Below are 24,908 nucleotides of genomic sequence, written 5' to 3'. Positions count from 1 at the left end.
TAATTCCATAACTTGTCCTTTGACCTCCACACATGCATTATATACACAAGCATACACAGGACTAATAATATATAAGCCAATAAGAAACGTCACTCTTCAGACTTGTTACTGTAAGCAGTCTCCAGACATTTTCACAGGTATTCTGGAGCAAACATTGTTCCCATTGGGACTGGTACTGGTTAGAGCAGTGTTTTTATTTTTCATATGTCCATGGTTCTTTTAATTATAGGTAGGGCAAGTGCATATTCATACCCTTTCATTAAATTTCAGTCAGTTCTTCACTCATTTGTTGTTGCTCTCACATTTTTCTGCTTATTTATTTATTTGTTTGCTTGGTTTTTCAAGACAGGGTTTTGTGTGTAGCTTTGGAGTGTGTCCTGGAACTTGCTCTGTAGACCAAGCTGGCCTTGAACTCAGAGATTCGCCGGCCTCTGGGATTAAAGGCCTGCACCACTGCCTCAGGGCCTAACATTTTTTTTTTTTTGAGACACTCATTGACTGGACTTGGCCCTCTTGGAACTTTCTCTGTGGACCAGGTTGGGCTTGAATTTGCAGCAGTCCTCCTTAGTCTTCCCAAGTGCTGAGATTACATGTGTGAGCCACCACAGTTGGCCATCTTGACCTTTATTTTATTTTTGTTTTCTTGAGACAGGGTTTCTCTGTGTGGACAGTTCTGGCTGTCCTAGAACTAGCTCTTGTAGACCATGCTGGCCTCAAGCTCACAAAGATCCGCCTGCCTCTGCCTCCTGAGTGCTGGGATTAAAGGTGTGCACCACCATGCCTGGTCACAAAGAACTTTTTTTTTTTTTTTTTGGTTTTTCGAGACAGGGTTTCTCTGTGGTTTTGGAGCCTGTCCTGGAACTAGCTCTTGTAGACCAGGCTGGTCTCGAACTCACAGAGATCCGCCTGCCTCTTCCTCCCGAGTGCTGGGATTAAAGGCGTGCGCCACCACCGCCCGGCTACAAAGAACTTTTTAAAAATAAATTATATTTATTTGTGCATGAGGATGTATGTACACATGCTTTACTGCATGTGTGGAGATATAAAGCAGCTTGTGGGGTTCTTTCTCTATCGATACCACATGAGTCCTGGAGATTGACTTTAAGTAATTAAGCTTGGTGGTAAGCACCTGTCAGAACTATCTCACTGGCCCTTTTAATTGTTTTTGTTATTGCTTGCTTTAGAGTTACAGGATATATTTATAACTAGCATTGTTCTTTGATTAGTGGGGAATAGGGTTTTGTTAATACATTCATTCTAAATGTTATTATTTTCTGTCTTTTACAGGATGGTAGGTCCCATACAGAGGTGGGCAAGGAACAGAATCTTTAGGGGGTCTATAGACATAGCCAAAGATGGATATTCTTTTTTTAAAAAAAGATTTTTTATTTTTGTGTGCATTAGCATTTCACCAGTTTATATAAGTCTGTTGTCCTCTTTTTAAGATTGTTGCTGCCTTTTAAGCCATGGCTGTTGGAATCAGCAACTGCCACTCTGCTGCTATCAGCAGTGATTCGGCCGGTGGGCTGCAGCCTCAGGGAATTCTCTTTTCTCAGACACAGATTCTTTCAAAGCTAAAAAGGGAACTTTACTAAATCTCTGACCCTCTAAAGAATTAAAGATACCAGGTTTGAGGTGGAATTTTTACTCCTCAGGGAGGCTGAATAGCAAATTGCTGGCCTCCTCTTCTCCTGTTGAAGCCCTCAAGCTTCTCCTTGCCCCTCCTTGAAAACCCTTCTCCACTGGGCTCCTTCCTACTACTTCCTGTCAGCAAGTTGCTGATGCAGCTTCCTGACCACAGGAGAATTTTATTTAATGAAGCATGTTTGTATTATTAAATGTTCTGGAACATAAACAAATGTAACACACCTTAAAATAATATTCTGCAACATATGTCTGTGTAAGGGCACTAGATTTGCAGACAGTTTTGAGCTACTGTGCAAGTGCTAGGAATTGAACCCGGGTCCTCTGGAGGATCAACCAGTGCACTTAACCACTGAGCCATCTCTTCTCTTCAGTCCCCACTGCCAGTTAAATTGTAACAAGGCCTGGACCTGCAGCATTCCAGCCTCTGAGTCACTGAAGTTCTAATCAGTCAGTATTTGCAACACACAGCTTCTGCCCAGAAATTTTGTTTGTTTTTTTAAGTCTTTTGGTACAGGATTTCTTTGTGGAGCCTTAGCTGTTCTGGAACTCTCTCTGTAGACTGTGCTGGCCCTGAATTCAGAGATCCCTTGCCTCTGCCTCCCCAGGGCTGGGATTAAAGGTGTTCACTCCCACTGCCTGACTAGAAATTCTTGTATGTACTGCTAATATTACCTTTCTCATCTTGCATTTTGCTAACTCTTCAGTACAGTATTTGTTTTAGTAATAGTTACTTTATATTTTCAGTCTGATAATTTCAAATTCTTCATCAGATCTGAGTTGGTCTTGACACTTAATTTTTGTCTCTTTTTGACTGTGGTTTTGTTTGTTTTTGCCCTGTGGGCGGCCTTGTTTTTGTTATTGGTATCTAGGCATGCTTTATCTAATAACAGAAACTGAGGTAACCCTCAGTATTTTAGTATGAGATTTTGTCTTTTTTGGGTACCGAAAAAGTTTGAGGTGATCAAACTCAGCCTCCTTTGCTGCAGGCTTAAATCTCATTTTTCCTCCTCCTTTACCTCCTTCACCTCCTGCTCGGCAGCAAACCCGAACCTTGTATACGCTAAGCAAGCACTGTACCACATTCCCAGACTTAAAGCTTCTTCTATTGTGTTTTTTTTTTTAAAAAAAAAATTTTCTATTTTTTATTTTCCTATGAATTCTTCCCTAAACAATGCCTTATCTTGGTGCTATCTTAGTTTTAATTCACCGTTATTATGCTAGAGTCTCCTTGATGTAATAGTAGGGAGTTAGGGAGTCCTTTACAATTAAATCTGTTGTTTCTTTTGAAATAGGATCTCTCTCTGTAGCCCAGACTGGACTGAAACTCTTGTTAATCCTCCTTTCTTGTCTTGGAAATGCTGGGACTATAGTGTGAGCTGAAATCTCTGATTTTTAGTGCTGTCCCCAGTTTCTGATTTATTTTATCTATTATTTTAAAAATGATCTGTATAGATGTTTTGCCTGTGAGTATGTCTATGTGCCATGTGTACCTGTTGCTCGAAGAGGCCAGGCATGGGCTGTGGATCCCTGCAACTGACTGAAGTTACAGACTGTTGTGAGCTGCCATGTAGATGCTGGGAACTAAAAGGGAGTCCTCTCGGAGTAGCCAGTGCTCTTAATTCTGAGCGGTTTCTCCAGCCCAGGTTTCTGATTTTGACCATCAAAAATAATTTCCTGAGTTTTATATCCACTAAGGTAACACAGGAAGGCAAGAAATGTCTAGGGTTATTTTATTGCCTTTTCTCTAAAAGGATAGATAATTCTCTGGGCATATTTTGATATGGTTACTTTCTCCTGTTCTTGCTCAAAGATCAGTTTTCAGATCTTTCCAGTGAGATGTTTCTAAAATCCTGGAAGTAAAAATACAGGTGTTCTATAAGACTTAGGCTACAGTGGTTCTTTTATTTTACATTGCTTGCATATATGTCTTTGTGAGTGTGTCAGATTCTCTAGAGCTGGAGTTACAGTTTCAAGCTGCCATGTGACTGCTGGGAATTGAACCCAGGTCCTCTGGAAGAACAGCCAAGACACTTGACTGCTGAGCTATCTCTCCAGCCCTGCCACAGGCCTGAAGTTTTGTAACTCTTCACTCAATCGGTCCTTGGCTTCCAGCAGCTTGTCCGAGAGAGACTGTTAAAATACCCGGTTTCAGGTAAACAATGGCTTTTTGTATTTGCTTGTCTCTAGGATTTTTGTGGTGTGTGTGAGTGTGCCTTGCTTTGCTTTGGACCTGAGATCTGATAGATTTAAGATAAGCTAATAATTCCGTTTGTCCAGTTTTTCCCCTTCACTCTCCCTCAAATGAATTAGAACCTACTCTTCACAAAAGACTACGCACTGAAAAGTGCTCCACCAGCATTTCAAAACAAGAGTGCCAAAAATAAAGCAACATTTTACATAGAGCAGTAGATAATAATAGAGCAAAAAGATAATCTTTATTTTTATTATTATTAACTCATTGTTGGAGTGTTCTCAGTGACAAAGGCCATGCTTAATGTGTTACATAAGGTCAAGCTCCAGCTCAAAATAGCCAGAGCATACAAAGTTCCTAAATGGCAGCACATAGCCCAGTTCCAAGGAATCCAAACGCCCCTTATGTTCTCTTCCAGTACTAGGCACACACCTGGTGCAGACATACATACAGGCAAACACTTAAGAGATTCTAGTTCTTTTTGTTTTGTTTTGTGTTTTGTTTTTCAAGACAGGGCTTCTCTGTGTAGCTTATGCTGGCCTTGAACTCACAGAGATCTCCCTGGCTCTACCTCCTGAGTGCTGGGATTAAAGGTGTGAACTACCACCAGCTTCTAATTTATTCTTTTTGTGGTGCTGAGGATTGAACGTGGGGCATCACACAGAAGCTCTTCATAAGCTGGGTTTCATCCCCAGTGCAGGAATTAGATAATTTTTTTTATTGTTAGAACCTCATCTTGTTATCGCTGTATTTATTGCATAGTGTGGTAGGCACAGTAGCCTTGGGATGAAAAATAAAGCTAGAGACTTATTTTGTGTTCATAAATATTAAAATCAAAAAGTCTGGAGAGCTGGCTCACAAGTTAAGAGCACTTCCTTTCCTGTTCTTGTAAAGGACCCAAGTTTGGTTCTCAGCATACACATAGCAGCTTACTACCGTCTAAAACTCCAGTTCTAGGCATCCAACACCTTTTGGCTTCTCTGGGCATCAGGCATGTAGATTTTAGACAAAACACTTGTGTGTGTTTGTGTATATATAATAGAAATACATAAAACAAAAATTTAAAAATCTGAGAATTTAAAGAAGGTGTTAGTAAAGACAATAGAAAACAATTAAAAATTTGGAAATAAAGTCGGCATAGCATAACTCATTTGGTGGGGACAGGGTTCTTGGTTGCATTCACCTACACAGTTGAGTTTGAGACCACTCCGGGGTACACAACTCTGTCTCCAATGGTGATGACAGTTACCACCACCATCACCATAAAATAAAACAAACTCACACACATTTTGGAAACAGTATGCTGTATTAAACAGCTGTGTGCTTGCCTTACTGTATCTTTAGTCTTTTAAAGTATTTAGTTTTGAGTATTATCTATTAGAATAAACTGTTTTTTACTCTTTAAGAAAATATTTTTGGGGGCTGGAGGGATGGCTCAGTGGTTGAGAGCATTGCCTGCTCTTCCAGAGGTCCTGGGTTCAATTCCCGGCGGCCACATGGTGGCTCACAACCATCTGTGATGAGGTCTGGTGCCCTCTTCTGGCCTGCAGACGCACACACGGACAGAGTATTGTATACATAATAAATAAATAAATATTTTAAAAAAAAAAAAAAAAAAAAAAGAAAATATTTTTGTGAGCTTAGTGGATTGAGCCCGGGGCCTTGCTTGTGTTAGGCATGCACTCTAACACTGACCTACACCCCCAGCCCTGTTACATGCACTCTAACACTGACCTACACCCCCAGCCCTGTTACATGCACTCTAACACTGACCTACACCCCCAGCCCTGTTACTCCTTAGCTTTTAGTAGTAAATCTTAGGAGTTTCTCTAAAGAATGCATGATAGGATTGGTTTTGATTAGAGTTGCACATCTTGATTCTATATTAGTAGTTAAAAGTGGAAACTATGATTCTCTTACTACATTTTGCAAGTAACTGTCTCTCTGAGTATTACTTTCCTGTAATATGATTCTTTTTTAAGGGAGCTGGAGAGATGGATCAGTGGTTAAGAACACTGGCTGTTCTTCCAGAGGACCAGGATTCAATTCCCAGCATCCACACAGCAGCTCACAACTGTCTTGTAGTTACAGTTCTAAGGGATCCAACACTCTCACACAGACATGCAGGCAGGCAAAAACACCAATGCGTATAAAATAAAAATAAATCATTTAGAAAAAAATTTTGTTAAAAAATTTTTATTTGTGTGTTTTTATGTATGAGTGCTAGGCACCAGTTTACTTGAAGGGTGCATCGGATCCTATTATAGATGTTTGTGAGCCACCATGTTGTTGCTGGGAATTGAACTCAGGACTTCTGAATAGCAGTCAGTGCTCTTAACTGCTGATCCACCTCACCAGCCCTGACTCTTTTGTTTTTTAAATCTGGTCACTATGTATAAAATACACATTGAAATTTACTGAAATTTGGCATGCTTGTTAAAAAGTTCTCCAACATTTACTATCCCCCCACGCTCGGATTTCTTTGTAGTCTTGATTGCCCTGGAACTAGCTCTGCAAACTAGGCTGGTCTTGGAGTGTTGGAATTAAATGTGTACATTGTCACTACCAACTCTACCAGACAAGCACTTCCTTTTTTTTTTTTAAGAGACAGGGTTTCTCTGTTTCATAGTTTTGGCATCTGCTTTGTAGAACAGACCAATCTCAAACTCAAAGAGATCCTCCTGCCTCTGCCACCTAAGTGCTGAGATTAAAGGCATGTTGCCACCACCGCCTGGCTACCATTTTCTCTTAACAGCTGTTTTTCCAGTGGTTGGTATTCAGTGGTTTAGCAAAAATCTGCATGGACTTTTGCCTTATTTAGTAGTAAAATTAAAGCATAAAATCTACAGATGGGCATATGTGTGGCCGGAGAAATGGCTCGATGGTTAAGAGGACACAGATTCACTTTCTAGCACCCACATGCAGCTTATAGCTTGTAACTCCAGTTCCAAGGTTTTTGATGCCTCTTCTGATCTTCATGAGCTACTGAATGCTTACACATAAGTAAATATATTTTTGAAAATTGCAGACAGCCTGGAGTGATGGCTTTGTGATTAGGAGCACTTGTTTCTCTTGCAGAGGGCCCAGGTTGTAGTTCCAGTACCCACATGGTGACTCACAACTATCCAGAACTCCAGTTCCAGGGGATCAGTGACCCTTATTTGATCTCCTTGGGCATGGCATGTAATAAATCTAATTAAAAATTGACAGATGCTTGGACCTTATTTTCTGTATTTGCACAGTTAGTACTTGACAGCCTTGAAAAGAATATTTTTATGATACTTGGAAGGGGCATTCCTTAGGAGTTTTTTTTTCCTTAGGAGTTTTTTAAAACACTTCTATGCTAGTGACCTTTTAATTGAAAAGTTTCTTTGGGCTCATGGCTTCAGAGTTTTCAGTTTGTTGGGATGGTGAGGGTGTATGGCAGCAAAGCAGCTCCAGAAGCAGAAAGTCCTCCCTCCCTCCCTCCCTCCCTCCCTCCCTCCCTCCCTCCCTCCCTCCCTCCCTCCCTCCCTCCCTCCCTCTTTCTCTCCCTCCCCTTTCTCTCCTCTCTCCCTCCCTCCATCCCCCTCTGTCTCCCTCCCCCCTCCCCTTCCCCCTTCACAGGGGTTCTCTGTAGCTTTGGAACCTGTTCTGGAACTAGCTATTGTAGCTTTGGAACCTGTTCTGGAACTAGCTCTTGTAGACCAGGCTGGCCTTGAACTCACAGGGATCTGCTTGCCTCTGCTTCCTGAGTGTTTTGTTTAACCACCACTGCTCTGTCTTCATTTTATTTTCTTAAATATCACCTTATTTATTTACTAACTTGTTTGTTTGGGTGTAGGAATTCTCTGGACCAGGCCAGTCTTGAATTCTGAAGTGATCGAATCAAAGGCCTGTACCACCACCACCTAGGGGCACTCATTTTAAAATGTCCATTTATTATATTTAGGTCTTCAACATCTGGACTGGCCTGAGCACATTCTGAGTCATGGTTCACTTTGTTAATCCTCTCTTTGCACTTACTTTATACATACTCAGAAATGTGCTTTGCTAATCTTCAAGGCACTTCTCAACCCAGTAATAGTTGACGAATAAGATCAGCTGTGCCAAATCCAGTGAGTATTGAATTTTAAATAAAGTAAGGCAGGAATGTATTTGATTAGTGAAAAGCTGGTTGTCAGTTAATGTTTAAAGTGAGATTATGAGAATGGACAAATGAAATCGCTGTTTTTATCTAGACACGATGATCTTGAAACTAGAAACACATGTAGATGTGATTAATTTCCTTTTTTGTGAGGGTGGTGGTTTGAGACAGGTATTGTAATATAGCTCAGGTTGGCTTCAGACTCAGACTGCAGAGCTAGGATCACAGTCTTGTGTTATTGTACTGCATTGTCACATCTGCTCACCTTTTCTGGTGTATATTCCTGAGTGGTAGGTATTAGATCATCATAAAAAAATTTGGGGAAATATGTTCAATGATGCTTTCTGCTTATTTATTTATTTATTTATTTATTATGTATACAATATTCTGTCTGCATGTATGCCTGCAGGCCAGAAGAAGGCACCAGACCTCATTACAGATGGTTGTGAGCCACCATGTAGTTGCCGGGAATTGAACTCAGGACCTTTGGAAGAGCAGGCAATGCTCTTAACCTCTGAGCCATCTCTCCAGCCCCTAATTTTCTTGTTTGAAAAACAAAAGTAAGAGGGCTGGAGAAATGGCTCAGTGAATATAAACATTTGTTACATAAGCATGAAGACTCAAATTAAAATTCTGTAACCCCAATACTGGGCAGTGGGGTTGAGACATAAGGATCACTGGGGCTTGCTGGTTGTCAGTCTAGTTTCAGGTTCATTGAGAGACGCTGCCTTATGGGAGTAAGGTAGAGAAAGTGATAGGACAAGACATCTACTGTCCTCCTCTGGCTACTGTGTGCATATTCTGCACACAGCAATGCAAAAGAATAAAATGTTATTCTATGCTTTATCCTGTACCTAACTAAAATTACAAAGCCAATACCTTCATACTTAGCAAGGACTATTGTTGCAAGGAGAGGGCCATTTGTTTGTCCCAGCTGCCCAGCTAGCTTAGCCCCAAAATAACCACACAAAAACTGTGTTCATTAAATCACTGCTTGGCCTATTAGCTCTAACATCTTATTGGCTAACTCTTACACCTTATTTAGGCCATTTCTATTAATCTATGTATCACCACGTGGCAGTGGCTTACCAGGAAAGATTTGGCATGTCTGATTCTGGAAGCTCCATGGTGTCTCTCCCTTTCTCTGCCTATTTTCCTCCCAGCATTCAGTTCTGTCTTCCCCGCCTACCTAAGTTCTGCCCTATCAACTAGGCCAAGGCAGTTTCTTTATTCATTAACCAATGAAAGCAACACACAAACAGAAGGAACTCCTACACCAGACTGTAAATGTTGAATAAACAGTCTCAGAACTGGAAATTTACCCTAGCAAATAGGAAGCATGTAAAACTTTATGTGTATGCTTATTGCAGTAAATGGTGAAATATCAAGACTAGGGCTAGCAGGATGCCTCAGTGAGTTAGGATGCTTGCCTGACAGCCTAAGTTTGATTCTCAGAATCCACATGCTGAAAAGAGAAAACTTTGACCTTCACCTGTGCACTGTGGAACATATGTACCCTCATATAGACAGAAAGACAGATACATACATACACACAAACACACACAGAAAAATATAAGTAAAATTCAAAATACAAGTAAAAAATAAAGTTGTAACAATATAGAAATGATTATACAGCATGTAGCTTAAAATAAAATTCTAGAATTATAGGGTGTAGCCCCATTTGTAAAGTGCTTGTCTAGAATATATAGTCCTGTGTTTGATCTCCAGAATGCAGAAATAAATAGTACAATTATATGGCAATAATGGAAAATATTTCATCAAATAAAATAAACCTCAATAAAATATGTATACCTTAGTTATTTTTAATGTGTGGTACTATGGTTTGAACTCAGGGCCATGCCCATGCTAAGCAAACACTGTATCATTTATCAGTCTCACTATGTAGTCCCAGATAGTCAAACACAAGCTTCCTGCCTGAGCCTCCCAAGGTGATCATCACCATAACTGCCCCCCCCCCCCCCATTTTTTCCCCTAGTACTAGGTATGAAACCCAGGTATGAAACTCTACTGCTGAACTGCATCTCCAACAGGATTTTTAAGGGTTTTTTTGAGATTTAAATTGTGCATATGTTGTGTGTATCTGTATGTAATTTTGCACACATCTGTGTCAATGCCCACAGACACCAGAAGAGGGGGGCATATCCTCTAGAGCTGATATTACAGGCAACTGTGAACCACTCAACATGGGTTCTGGGAATCAAAATCTGGTCTTCTGCAAGAGTAGCAAGTACTTTTCATCATAGAATTATCTTTTCAGCACACACCCAAAACAGGATTTTAAATTTTTATTGAACTGTATTGACATAAATTTTACATATAGCCAGGTGGTGGTGGCACATGTCTTTAATTTTGCAGCACACAGGAGGCAGAGGCAGGTGGATCTCTGAGTTCAAGGCCATTTGGTCTACACAGTGAGTTCCAGGGATACACAGAGAAGCCCTGTCTCGGAACCTCCCTTCCCCCCAAATTTTTACATAGAAAAATGTACTACGCATTAGAAATAGTGCAAGGTTGGAGATTCAATCCAGTTGGTAGAGTGATTGCTTAGCATTTACAATGCCCTAGGGTCAATCTCCAGTACCATGTAAACCAGGCGTAGCGGTGCACAACTATATTCCCAGCATTTGGGAGGTGAGACAAGATGATCAGAAGTTCAAGGTCTTTCGTGGCTATATAGTGAATTCAAGGCCATCTTGGGATTCTTGGGATGTGTGAGACTTCTCCGTGAGCCCCTGTGAGCTCTGCTTAGCTGATTCTGTGGGCCATGTTCTTGTCTCCCTAATCCCTCTAGCTCCTACAATCCTTCCTCCCCCTCTTCCTAAGGGTTCTCTGAACTCTGCCTAATATTTTGGCCTTTTTAAATTTAGTGCTTTGTTTTTGTTTTACACAGGGTCTCATGTAGCCCAGGTTTGCAGTGAGCTCACTACAGCATCATCTAACTATTGGTCCTCCTGCTTCCATCTCCTAAATGCTGGGATTACAAGCATGTACCACTATGTCCAGCTGATTTAGGTTTTTGTTGTGGTGGTGGTTATTTGAGATAGGGGCTTTCTATGTAGCCCTGATAGTCATAATTCTATCTCAGGCTCCCAAATACTTGTGCCATAACAGCTGGTAAAAAAATCCTTAATTAACAATAATCATATTTTGCTAATATTATAACTTTGTATTCAAGCCTCTTTGGAATAAACCTCAGAGTTTAAGTTCCACAGACACATAAAATAATGACTGAGATCACAATTGTGTCACAGAATATTTTAGAGAAACTTTACCATCAATTGTCACCAATACAGCAGTCCGACCTTTTCTTTCATGTTCAATCATGGAACTGTCTACTTCATTACTTATGACAAGACCATTTCTAATCATCCATTCCCGGTTACCAATGAGGACTTTGTACTGCTGAGTATCAACAGCATCTAGAAATACAGAAATAACATTTAGTGAGCTTATTTAACTTTTTTTAAATGTTTATTTATTTATTTATTATGTATACAATATTCTGTCTGTGTGTATGTCTGCAGGCCAGAAGAGGGCACCAGACCTCATTACAGATGGTTGTGAGCCACCATGTGGTTGCTGGGAATTGAACTCAGGACCTTTGGAAGAGCAGGCAATGCTCTTAACCACTGAGCCATCTCTCCAGCCCCTGATGCTTTCTGCTTTTATCTTAGTTTCAGAATTATATATAATCTTTTAAAAGATAATTAGGTGAGTTAAAGAAGGCAATAAAATTTTCCCAGCAATGAAAGCTGTGCATTCATTTTAACATAAGCAGGTAGAAGGAGAAATATTACTCGTTATCCTCCCCATTTACTTTTAATTTTTTTTTTTACTTCTTACTATGGATGTGGGTGTGCCTGACATAGTGCACATATGCAGAGGTAAAAAAAAAACCCTACCATGTAGAGTTGGTTTTCTTTTTCTTTCTTTCTTTCTTTCTTTCTTTCTTTCTTTCTTTCTTTCTTTCTTTCTTTCTTTCTTTCTTTCTTTCTTTCTTTCTTCCTTTCTTTCTTTCTTTCTTTCTTTTTTTTGTTTTTGAGACAGCTTTGGCTGTCTTGGAACTTGCTTTGTAGACCAGGCTGGCCCTGAACTCATAAGATCTGCCTGCCTTCCAAGTGCTAGTATTAAAAGGCATGTGCCTCCATGCTGGAACATTCTAATAGTTCTTGATTCCTAATAATAAGGAACACAATAAGAGCTTGGAAAAGTTGCTTTCTGAAAGTAGAGCCCCCCTCCCAAAGAAAATTAAGGGAGCAGATGCAGAAGTTAAGTCATAGAGCTGGGTTTGGTGGCACATACCTTTAATCCCAGCACTTGGGAGACATAGGAAAACAAATCTCTAAGTTGGAGATCAGCCTGGGATACAGAGCTAGTTCCATGATAGTTAGGGCTACATAGAGAAACCCCACCTCAAAAAACCAAACCAACCAAAAAAGTCACAAAGCAGGTACTTAAGTACATTGTCACATCTTAATGGTACTACACTACCATCCTTTACAGGACTGTTTCACATTGCTTAAATGCCAGATTCAGTTTTAGTCCTCTGTATAAAGTGTTTGATAATTATTCATGTTTATTTGAAATGAAAGCTGTTAATACCTTTCTATGACACCAACTGCACACCAGGAAGACCATGACACCATAAAACAAGGAATGGAGTTTTCCCAAAGCTACAGTGGGAAAGAATATGTGCAGCTGATTCCGTACTATAGGGAATCCAGGCAAAAAAGAATGGAGATGTGTAAATAGGATTCTTGAAGGGAAAAAGGTTGACAATGCTAAATGCATCACACGTTCAGTCTTTCTGTTGATGCATCTATAGTGTTGTCTCTAAGTGACTGCGTGGTGAGGTTGCTGTATTTGTAGGAATTTTTATTTGGAAAATTAAGTTTAGGAATGATTTCATCAGAAGCCATTTTAGTGGGGTGGCAGTGGCTCATGCCTTTAATCCCACCACAATAATCCCAATGACAAGAGTAAAATACAAAAAGTGAAGTTAGCTTGAGATAGACTAGGTTGGGGGTGTCTCCCTTATGTCTCTTTGTATCTTTCTCTGGCTTGAAACTTTTTAGATCCGATTGGTTTCCTTCTCAGAGATCCACCCGCTTCTGTCTCCCAAGTGCTGGGATTGAAAGTGTTTGATCCCTTGAAATTGGAATGGTTGTAAGTTGCCTCACATGTATACTGGAAACTGAATTTCAGTCCTTGGCAAGATGAGTAAGTGCCCTTAAATGACTGAGTCATTTCTCCAGCCTCTGTCCTGTTTTTAATCAGTTCCAACTTTTAATCAAGAGGTTTGGGCTTCTATTCCATTATTGATGGCTTTCTAGGTGGACCTATGACTTTTGAGTACATTTTTCCCCATGATGTATTTTTATTTGTGTGTGTGTGCATGCACATGCACATATGTGTCTATGTGTTCACAAGAATGCAGATGCCCTCAGAGGACAGAAGGGGTTACCAGATCCCTTGGACCTAGAAACACAAGCATGTGTGAGCCACCTGCTGGATTTTAGGAACTAAATTCTTGAGTCCTCTGCAAAAAATAAGTAGAAATACACACTTTTAAATCACTGACCCAGATCTCCAGCCTCAACTATATTCCAATGAGAGCAGGCTGTGCTTCTCCTGGTTGGATATTTTGGTGCTGTGATTGATTACAAGCCTCGTGAATGTGGTCATGTGGTTAAATTCTGAAATAGGACAGGCACTGATCCAAATCTCTGAAAAATCTCCTTGAGCATCTAGTCTTAAACCCACAATCCTATCACTTTAATTTTGTTATGATCATGGTGTGTTTGCCTAATTTATAGTAAACAGCAGAAAGGCAGGTTTTGTTTTATGTAAACGTTGATATTTTAAACGTTATATAGAACATGTGATGAAGAGGTCAAATAAGAATACTATTTTAGGGGTTGGAGAGATGGCTCAGAAGCTAAAAGCATTGAATTCTCTTCTAAAGGTCCTGAGTTCAATTCCCAGTACCCACATGACAGCTAATAATCTGATCTTGTCTTCTAGTTTACAGGCGTATTTGCAGAAAAAGCACCTGTATACATTATAAAAAAGAAATACTCGTTTAGCCAGGTGGTGGCGGCTCACTCCTTTATTCCTCGCATTCAGAAGACAGAGGCAGGCAGATCTCTTGTTCTAGGCCAACCTGGTCTACAGAGTAAGAGTACAGCCAGGGCTATGCAGAGAGACCCAAAAGTTCATTTGTGTTTTTTGGGCCTGCTACTTAAATATTTATTTTTTAAGAAGATTTCTTTATAGCCAGGTGGTGGTGGTACACACCTTTAATCCCAGCACTCAGGCAGAGGCTGGTGGATTGCTGTGAATTCAAGGCCAGCCTGGTTTACAGAGTGAGTTCCAGGCAGCTAGAGAGAGATACACAGAGAAATCCTGCTTTAAAAAAAAAAAAACAAAAAAAGAGTATTTATGTATGAGTGCTCTATGTGCTTGTATGTCTTTATTCCAGAAGAGGGCATCAGTCCCACTATAGATGGTTATGTACCATCACATGGTTGCTGAGAATTGAACTCAGGACTTCTGGAAGAGCAGCCAATGCTGAGCCATCTCTCCAGCCCAAATATTTATTTTTTATGTAAATTTTCATGCTGGTTTGCACCTTAAGTTTTGGTTGTGGATTTTTTTGGAATGTATGCATGTTTTTATTTCTTAATTACTTGAAAATTAAAAACATTAAGTGTTTAAATAAACTCATTGCTTTTCAATCTAGCTCTAGGAATTTATTTCTTATTTTTGAGCACATGGTTTCATGTATCCCAGCCTGGTCTTAAACTCATCATGTAACCAAGAATGACATTGGTCTTGCTTCTTCTGAGTGTACTACCATATCCAGTTTTATGGTCTTATATGGTACTACGTGCTGTGAGATAATGCTCTTGTACACCATAAAGATTTGTCACTCTTATTGGTTTAATAAAATGCTGATTGGCCAGTAGCCAAGCAGGAAGTATACACAGGGCAACCAGACTAGGTGAATTCTGGGAAGAGGAAAGGCAGATTCAGTCACCATTCCAGACACAGGGGAAGCAAGATGAGAATGCCTTACTGAGAAAAGGTAGCAAGCCACTTGGCTAACAGAGACAAGAATGATAGGTTAACTTAAGTTGTAAGAGCTAGTTAATAATAAGCCTGAGCTAACACTACAGTTTATAATTTATATAAGCCTCTGCGTGTTTATTTAGAACTGAATGGCTGAGGGACTGGGTGGGACAGAAACTTCCATCTACACCTAGGGATGGCTTTGTGCACGCTAGACAAAGAGTCTATCAACTGAGGTGTATCTTTAGCCTCTAACGTATTTTTTTTATCATCATAAAAAGATATAGGGATTCCCTCTATCTTCTAATTCTCCTTTTTCCCATCCCCTAGCTATGGTACTTTACTTCTGTCTCTATGGACTTGCCCATTTTGGATATATAAATAGAGAAATGTCATCTTAAAATGTGTTGTGTTGTATCTGTTTGTTGGAGTGTAATATTCTGTTATGAAACTGCATGTTGTTTATCCATTTATCTGTTGATGTATATTTGAGTACTTTCTGTTTTTTTTTTAAATTATGAATCTTGTTGCTATGAACAATTGCTTACAATTGTTTTTGATGAATTAGGATGTGGGTTTTATTCTCTTGGGTGTATTTCTTGAAGTAGGATTTCTGGCTCATTTTGTTACTCTTTATTTTTTTTTCAGTGCTAGGGAACAAGTCCAGGGCCTTGTATATATATGTGTGTGTGTATTTATATATATAAAACAGGCCAGTTTTTTCCACAGTGCCTGTACCAATTTTGTATTATGTTTTGTTTTTGCAGATGAGGTCTCATAGCTCAGGCTGGCGTTGAACTCCTTATTTAATGGGGTGAAATAAGTTGAGTTGTCTTGCATTCCTGATCCTTCTGCTTATACCTCTCCAGGTTTGGCACTTTGCCCAATTTGTGTGGCACTCAGGATCCAAACTAGGGCCTCATACATGCTAGGTGAGCACATTACCAACTGAGCTGCATCCCCAGTTCTATTTACAGGCAATGCATATGGATTCTAATTTTCTGTAGTGTTGCCAGAATTTTTTAAAATAGTTTTATCCATTTTATTGAGTATCAATGCTTTGTTTTTGTTTTTGTTGTTTGATTTCTTTTTTTTTTCTTTTTTTTTTTTTTTGTCTCTTTTCCAAGACAGGTTTCTCTATGTATCCCTGGCTGTCTTGGAATTCACAGAGTTCTGCCTCCTAAGTGCTGAGATTAAAAGTGTGCACCACTGGCTGACCTCAAATGGTTTCTTATGTGGTTTTGATTTGCATTGCCATTTGTGCATTTTCTTTGGATGCCTTTATATAAAAGTATTTGCCAGTTTTTCAAATAAAATAGATTTCCTTACGTGTATGTGTGAATGTATGCCACTTGTGTGTCAGTACCCAAGGAAACCAGATGAGGGTATCAGATACCCTGGAGCTGGAGTTAACTAAGGCTGCCTAATGTGGGTGCTTGGTCTGAATTGGGATCCTTTTGAAGAACAGCAGATGCTCTTAACCATGAGCTGTTTTCTTAGCCTCTCAACCTATTTTTATACTTACTGTTTGTTCATTTACTTATTTCTGTGTGTGCACCATAGAGCATAGATGGAGGCTAGAACAACTTTTAGGGGCCATTTCTCTTCTGGGGATGATCTCAGGTCCTCAGGCTTGGTTGCAAACACCTTTATCCTCTGAGCCATCTTTCTGCCCCAGAATGGGGTTTTAAAAATACATTTGGGTAGTAACCAGCACTGATGGCTTGTAGAGGGCCTGGCTTCCATTTCCCTACATGCTAGCTCACAACCATATGCAACTACAGTTCCTGGGGATCCAATGTCCTCTTCTGGCCTATGTGGCCACTGGGCACATATATGCACAGACATATGTACAGGAAAAAATACCCATCCATATAAAATACTAAAGTAATAATAAAAAATAAAAATATTCATCTAGTGTGTGCCCTCTCCCCCCCTTTTGTGCCCTCATGGGTGTACCTTAGTATGTATGGAGTTTAAAGAACACTTTTTGAAAATTGGTTCTCTTCAGCCATGTGGGTTCTCCTTTACCACAAGTCCCTCTCTTTACCTATTTATTGAATCATCTTGCTTGCCTCTTGCCTTTCTACTTTTATGGAATAGTTTGAGAAGCATCAATGTTAGCTTTACTTTAGAAGTCTGGTAGTATTTACCAGTAAATCTTTCTGGTCATGCCTAAGGTTTTCTTTTTTGAGACTGTTAACTGCTTCAATCTCGCTTGCCATTTAAGTTGTGTTTCCTTGATTTAATTTTGGTAGCTGTATGTGTCTAGGAATCTATCCATTACTTCTAGGTTTCCCATCTACTTGGAATGTAAATTTCTTTCTTTCTTTTTTTTTTTTTTTTTTTTTTTTTGCTTTTTTCGAGACAGGGTTTCTCTGTGGCTTTGGAGCCTGTCCTGGAACTAGCTCTTGTAGACCAGGCTGGTCTCGAACTCACAGAGATCCGCCTGCCTCTGCCTTCCGAGTGCTGGGATTAAAGGCGTGCGCCACCACCGCCCGGCTTGGAATGTAAATTTCTAAAATATTTCTTAAGCATCCTCTCAACTTCCTTCCTAATTTCAGTATTTTGTTTAGTTTGTCCATGGGTTTATTGATTTTTATCTTTGATTTTATCTTTTCAAGGAATCATTTCTGGTGTCCTTTTTTATGTGTTTATGTATATTTGCAGTTTGTCTGCATATATGTTTGTGTATCACATATGTGCTTGGTGTTTGGGGAGGCTGGAAGAAGATGAAGGATCCCTTGGAGCTTGAGGATTGAACCTGGGTCCTCTGGAAGAGAAGCCAATGCTCTTTTACCACCAAGCCATTTTTCCAGCCTCAACTTTTTTTCCTTTTTAAATTAACTACATTTATTTATTTATTTTATATCCAGACTGCAGTTTCCCCTCCTCTCTCCTATTCTCTCCCCTCTCCCCTCCCCCAATCCTCTCCTCAGTTTCTGTTCAAAAAGAGATAGGCCTTTCTGAATTAACAAACCATGGCATATCAAGTTGCAGTAGGAATAAGCTCCTCCTTTTTATTAAGGCTGGGCAAGGCAACCCAGAATGAGGAATAGGCTCCCAAAAGCCAATCAAAGTGTTAGGGACAGCCCACTGCTAGAAGTCCCATAAGTAGACCAAGCCACACAACTGTCACACATATGTAGAGGGCCTAGGTTGGTTCCTTGCAAGCTCCAGACTCTGTGGGTTCCTTTGAGCCCCGGTTAGTTGTTTCTGTGGGTTTCCCTGTGATTCCCTTGACACCCCCCCTCCCCATTTGTATAATCCTTCTCTTTAGCAGGATTCTCTGAACTTGGTTCAGTGCTTGGCTGTTGTTGGTCTCTGTTTCCATTAGTTACTGAATGAAGCATCTATGATGACAATTGGACAAGGCACCAATCTATGAGTATAGCATAATATTGTTAGGTGTCATTATGTTGACATATTTTCTTCCCCCAATTGTGTTTGATTCTTTCCTAGGTCTTTGGGTCATTTAGCTATTGGGTCTTGGCACTTCAAACCTGTCAGGCATGGGTTCACTTTTATGGAATGGCCACTCTCACGATCTATGCACCACCCTTACCCCAGTTCATTCCATAGGCAGGTCAAAGTTTGAGTTCCAATCTCAACTTTTTATTATTTTTTTTATTAATTTTTTTTTGAGGCAGGATCTCAGTATCCCAGGCTTGCTTCATACTGCTATGCAGGTAAGGATGATCTTAAATTTCTGGTACTCTTGCCTCTAGCATCAGAGGAATGGGATTATAGGCACATGTCACCATTCCTAGTTTATCTGGTGCTGGGGATCAAACCTAGGAATTTGTGCTAGGCAAGTATTCTGCAAGCTTGAGTAAATAAATCCCCTTCACCCAAACTCTTTATTTCATGATTCTTTGTCTTTTAGTCTCCCATTTCATTAATTTCTTTTTTAAGATGGGTACTTATTTACAGTTTTTATTTTATGTGTGAGTATTTGCATGTATGTGCATCACATGCTTCCATGGTGCCTACAGAAGCCAGGAGAGGGCATCAGATTTCCTAAAACTGGAGTTACTGATGGTCATGATGTGAATGCTGGGAATTGAGTCCAGGCATTCTGCAAGAACAGCCAGTGCCCTTAAAGACTGAATTGTTGCCGGGCGGTGGTGGTGCACGCCTTTAATCCCAGCACTTGGGAGGGAGAGGCAGGCGGATCTCTGAGTTCGAGACCAGCCTGGTCTACAAGAGCTAGTTCCAGGACAGGCTCCAAAACCACAGAGAAACCCTGTCTCGAAAAACCAAAAAAAAAAAAAAAAGTGTGATAAAGACTGAATTGTTCCTCCAGCCCCCTTTTAATGTATGCGTGTATGTTTGTCTTTGCACACGAGTGTGGGATTTAGAGGCAGTTTTTTTTGTCTAATGTGGGTGTTGATAGCTGAACTTTGTCCTCTGAAAAAGCAGTGTGTACCATTTCTTTAGCCTCTTCACATTTTACTAATTTCTGCTTTTAGTCTTTCCATTTTCTTGATGGTATCCTTTGACACAATTGTTTTGAAGTTTGATGTAGTCAATATTTATTTCCTGTCTTGCTTTTAAGCTTATAAAATCTTCATTTAAAACTATTTGTGTGTTGTGATTGTATATTTATTTGTCTGGTGCTCATGTCTGTGTGTACACTGGCTAGAAAAGGTTATTGCTATCCTTTTCTATTCTGTTGAGTCAGGATTTCTCTGAACCTGGAACTTGTGTTTTCTAGACTAGATGCTAGCAAACCCCATGGATTTTTCTGTTTCTGGCTTCCTTTGGGCGACAGTTGCTTGTTAACGTGGATGCTGGGATATAGATTCTGGTCCTCATGATTGCACAAGTGATTTTCATTGCTGAGTCATCTTTCCAGTCTTGAAAGATCTGCATTTTTTAAAAGAAAGGATTAAATGTTTAAGCTTTGAATTCCTTATCAGTTTATTTCTCTCATTTGTTTGAGTCAGGTTTTCTCTGTGTAGCTCTGGCCGTCCTGGAACTCACTCTGTAGACCAGGCTGGCCTGGAACTCAGAGAGATCTACCTGCCTCTGCCTCCTGAGTGCTGGGATTAAAGGCACATGCCACCAACGCCTGGCTGTTAATTATATTTTTATATCTTCAGCAAAATTGCCTTAATTTTGACTTTGAGTATGTATATTCTCATAAGACTATAGGATAAACTTCACTGTTTGTTAAAGATTTATGTTTATTATAAGGGCATTGTTAAAATTTTTGTTTTGATAGTGAAAGCAAGTTGAATACATTGGTGCAGAAGCTTCATGACTTCCTAGCACATTCGTCAGAAGAATCTGAGGAAACGTGTTCTTCGCCACGAGTTGTTATGAACCAAAGCACAGGTAAACCTTTGCTGTATGCAGTCCCTTTTTTATTTCTATTCATTTATTATAAGTATTTTCTTATATTTTTAGTTATTTCTATGATGTGTGAGGTTGCATGAGTTTATGTCTGCGATATGTGTGCAGGTGTCTGCAGAGGCCTGGATTCCTCTGTGTTACAATTTCAGATTCCCTAGAACTGGCATTGTAGGTGGTTGTGAGCCGCTTGGTGAGGGTGCTGGGAACCGAATCTTGGTCCTCTGCAAGAATAGTAAGCGTTCTTAATTGATAAGTCACCTCTCTAGTTGTCATTTATTTATTTTTGTATGGAGTAGCTACTTAATTTGTAGAAGTCCTTATTGGATATGTTTGCTAGTATCTGCTGTATAATTTTAATTTTGGAAGGAAAAGTGTAAATGTGTAAACTGATGATGCATAGAGTGAAACACTTTTTTTTTCCATTTTTTTATTGAGAAAAGGAGAAAAAAAAACAAGTTTCTACCTCCTCCCAGCCTCCCCTTTCCCTCCCTCTCCTCCCACCCTTCTCCCCCTCCTCCCACCCTTTTCCCCCTCCCCCCACTCCTCTCCCCATCCCTCTCCAGTCCAAAGAGCAGTCAGGGTTCCCTGCCCTGTGGTAAGTCCTAGGTCCTCCCCTCTCCATCCATTTCTAGGAAGGTGAACATCCAAACTGGCTAGGCTCCCACAAAACCAGCACATTATGTAGGTTCAAAACCCCGTGCCATTGTCCTTGGCTTCTCATCAGACCTCATTGTTCGCCATGCTCAGAGAGTCCAGTTTTATCCCATGCTTTTTCAGTCACAGTCCAGCTGGCCTTGGTGAGCTCCCAATAGATCAGCTCTACTGTCTCAGTGGGTGGGTGCACCCCTCGTGGTCCCGACTTCTTTGCTCATGTTCTCCCTCCTTCTGCTCCTCATTTGGACCTGGGGAGCTCAGTCCAGTGCTCCAGTGTGGGTCTCTGTCTCTATCTCCATCCATCACCAGATGAAGGTTCTATGATGATATGCAAGATATTCGTCAGTATTGCTATAGGATAGGGTCATTTCAGGTTCCCTATCCTCAGCTGCCCAAGGAACTGACTGGGGACCTTGGCTTGGGCATCTGGGAGCCACTCTAGGTTCAAGTCTCTTGCCAACTCTAAGGTGGCTCCGTTAACTAAGAATTGTGCTTCCGTGCTCCCCTATCCAACCTTCCTTTATCCCAATCCTCCTTTTTCCCCAAGTTCCCCCCATTCTCCCCTTCTCCCTTTACTCTCCCCATCTCCCCTTACCCCCATCCCACCCCACCCCCAAGATCTCAATTTTCTCCCCGGCCATTTTGTCTACTTCCCATAGCCAAGAGGACAACTATATGTTTTTCCTTGGGTTCACCTTCTTACTTAGCTTCTTTGGGATCACCAATTGTAGACTCCGTGACCCTTGTTTATGGCTAGAAACCAATTATGAGTGAGTACATCCCATGTTCATCTTTTTGGGTCCGGGTTACCTCACTCAGGATAGTGTTTTCTATTTCCATCCATTTGCATGCAAAATTCGAGAAGTCATTGTTTTTTACCGCAGCGTAGTACTCTAGTGTGTATATATTCCATACTTTCTTCATCCATTCTTCCTTTGAAGGGCATCTAGGTTGTTTCCACGTTCTGGCTATTACAAATAATACTGCTATGAACATAGTTGAACAAATGCTCTTGTCATATGATCGGGCATCTCTTGGGTATATTCCCAGGAGTGGTATTGCTGGGTCCAGAGGTAGGTTGATCCCGAATTTCCTGAGAAACCGAAACACCGATTTCCAAAGTGGTTGCACAAGATAGCATTCCCACCAGCAATGGATGAGGGTACCCCTTCCTCCACAGCCTCTCCAGCAAAGGCTATCATTGGAGTTTTTTATTTTAGCCATTCTGACAGGTGTAAGATGATATCTCAAAGTTGTTTTGATTTGCATTTCCCTGATTGCTAAGGAGGTTGAGCATGACCTCAAGTGTCTTTTGGCCATTTGAACTTCCTCTGCTGAGAATTCTCTGTTCAGTTCAGTGCCCCATTTTTTAATTGGGTTAATTAGCATTTTAAAGTCTAGTTTCTTGAGTTCTCTATATATTTTGGAGATCAGACCTTTGTCTGTTGCGGGGTTGGTGAAGATCTTCTCCCAGTCAGTAGGTTGCCTTTTTGTCTTGGTGACAGTGTCCTTTGCTTTACAGAAGCTTCTCAGTTTTAGTAGGTCCCATTTATTCAATGTTGCCCTTAAAGTCTGTGCTGTTGGGGTTACACATAGGAAGCGATCTCCTGTGCCCATCTCCTGTAGGGTACTTCCCACTTTTTCTTCTATCAGGTTCAATATGTTCTGACTGATAGTGAGGTCTTTAATCCATTTGGACTTGAGTTTTGTGCATGGTGATAGATATGGGTCTATTTTCATTCTTCTACAGGTTGACATCCAGTTATGCCAGCACCATTTGTTAAAGATGCTTTCTTTCTTCCATTGTATACTTTTGGCTCCTTTATCAAAAATGAGGTGTTCATAGGTTTGTGGGTTAAAATCCGGGTCTTCTATACGATTCCATTGGTCGACTTCTCTGTTTTTATGCCAGGACCACACTGTTTTCATCACTGTAGCTCCTATCATCTTCAGTTTTTATAGTCATTTGCCTAATCCTCTTTGTACTTAAAAGTTCATTGTAGTTGCTAATAACAGAAGAGAAATGTAATTGAAGTTTAGTATTTGTTTGAAATTATCCATCCATTCAGTTTTGTTTTAAAGTAAAATGTCTTTAGATAATCCTTGTTATTCAATGAACACACTGTGTAGACCCGGCTGGCCTTGAGCTAAGAGGTTTTTCTCCCCCTACCTAAAGAGTGTGGGGATTATAGGCATGTACCACTGCTCTAGATTTTTATCAAGACAAGTTCTCCCCTAGCCCAGGCTGGTTTTTGAACTGGTAAGCAGTCTTCTACTTCAGTTTTTTTTTAAAAGATTTATTTATTTATTTTTTTGAAAGCAGAGATCTTTTTTTTATTTTTTGCTGTTATTTTTCCAACACTGTGAACAGTGGGGACACACAGGGGTGCTACCAAACTGGAGTACAATAAACAAGACTGAGTAAGTATGACAATGCCTTATCAGCTTTAACATATATCGATAACATGCTTATCGGTGCCTTTTCTTTTTTTTCTTTTTTTTATTGCGAAAAGAAGAAAAAAAAACATAAACAAAAAACAAGTTTCCACCTCCTCCCAGCCTCCCATTTCCCTTCCCCTCCTCCCACCCTTCTCCCCCTCCTCCCACCCTTCTCCCCCTCCTCCCACCCTTCTCCCCCTCCCCCCACTCCTCTCCCCCTCCCTCTCCAGTCCACAGAGCAGGCCGGGTTCCCTGCCCTGTGTTAAGTCCTAGGTCCTCTCCGTCCATATCTAGGAAGGTGAACATCCAAACTGGCTAGGCTCCCACAAAGCCAGCACATTAAGTAGGATCAAAACCCCCTGCCATTGTCCTTGGTGTCTCATCAGCCCTCATTGTTCGCCATGTTCAGAGAGTCCGGTTTTATCCCATGCTTTTTCGGTCACAGTCCAGCTGGCCTTGGTGAGCTCCCCATAGATCAGCTCCTCTGTCACAGTGGGTGGATGCACGCCTCGTGGTCCCGAATTCTTTGCTCATGTTCTCCCTCCTTCTGCTCCTCCTTGGGACCTTGGGAGCTCAGTCCAGTGCTCCTGTGTGGGTCTCTGTCTCTATCTCTATCCATCACCAGATGAAGATTCTATGATGATATGCAAGATATTCGTCAGTATTGCTCTAGGATAGGGTCATTTCAGGTTCCCTATCCTCAGCTGCCCAAGGAACTAACTGGGAACCTCATCTTGGGCACTAGGGAGCCCCTCTAGGGTCAAGTCTCTTGCCCACCCTAAAGTGGCTCCCTTAACTAAGAATTGTGGTTCCGTGCTCCCCTATCCACCTTTCCTTTATCCCAATTCTCCCGTTTGCCAGGTCCCCCCTCCTTCCCTTCTACCTTTTCTCTCCCCATCTCCCCTTACCCCCATCCCACCCCCCCCCAAGATCCCATTTTCTCCCCGGAAATTTGGTCTACTTCCCTTAGCGAAGAGGACAACTATATGTTTTTCCTTCGGTTCACCTTCTTCCTTAGCTTCTTTAGGTTCACCTATTGTAGACTCCGTGGTCCTTATTTATGGCTAGAAACCAATTATGAGTGAGTACATCCCATATTCATCTTTTTGGGTCTGGGACACCTCACTCAGGATAGTGTTTTCTATTTCCATCCATTTGCATGCAAAATTCGAGAAGTCATTGTTTTTTACCGCAGCGTAGTACTCTAGCGTGTATATATTCCATACTTTCTTCATCCATTCTTCCATTGAAGGGCATCTAGGTTGTTTCCAGGTTCTGGCTATTACAAATAATACTGCTATGAACATAGTTGAACAAATGCTTTTGTCATTTGATAGAGCATCTCTTGGGTATATTCCCAAGAGTGGTATTGCTGGGTCCAGGGGTAAGTTGATCCCGAAT

General features: G+C 40.7%; 1 protein-coding gene across 1 annotated transcript in view; it reads left to right on the top strand.

Annotated features, from left to right (window-relative positions):
• LOC121444278 (transcriptional regulator ATRX-like) overlaps positions 1-24,908 on the top strand; it is a 143,172-nt gene that overhangs the window by 3,119 nt on the left and 115,145 nt on the right. Inside the window, exon 3 of the mRNA XM_041646103.1 lies at positions 20,284-20,396. Within this exon, the coding sequence (XP_041502037.1) occupies positions 20,284-20,396 (113 nt within the window). The remainder of the gene's footprint in view (positions 1-20,283; positions 20,397-24,908) is intronic.

The sequence above is a fragment of the Microtus oregoni genome, unplaced genomic scaffold, assembly GCF_018167655.1.
Source record: "Microtus oregoni isolate MIOR12 unplaced genomic scaffold, Mior012 000119F_ref0000445, whole genome shotgun sequence".
In the NCBI taxonomy this organism is placed as follows: Eukaryota; Metazoa; Chordata; class Mammalia; order Rodentia; family Cricetidae; genus Microtus; species Microtus oregoni.
The sequence above is the reverse complement of the archived record's forward strand: the minus strand, read 5'-3'. Positions and strand labels throughout refer to the sequence as shown.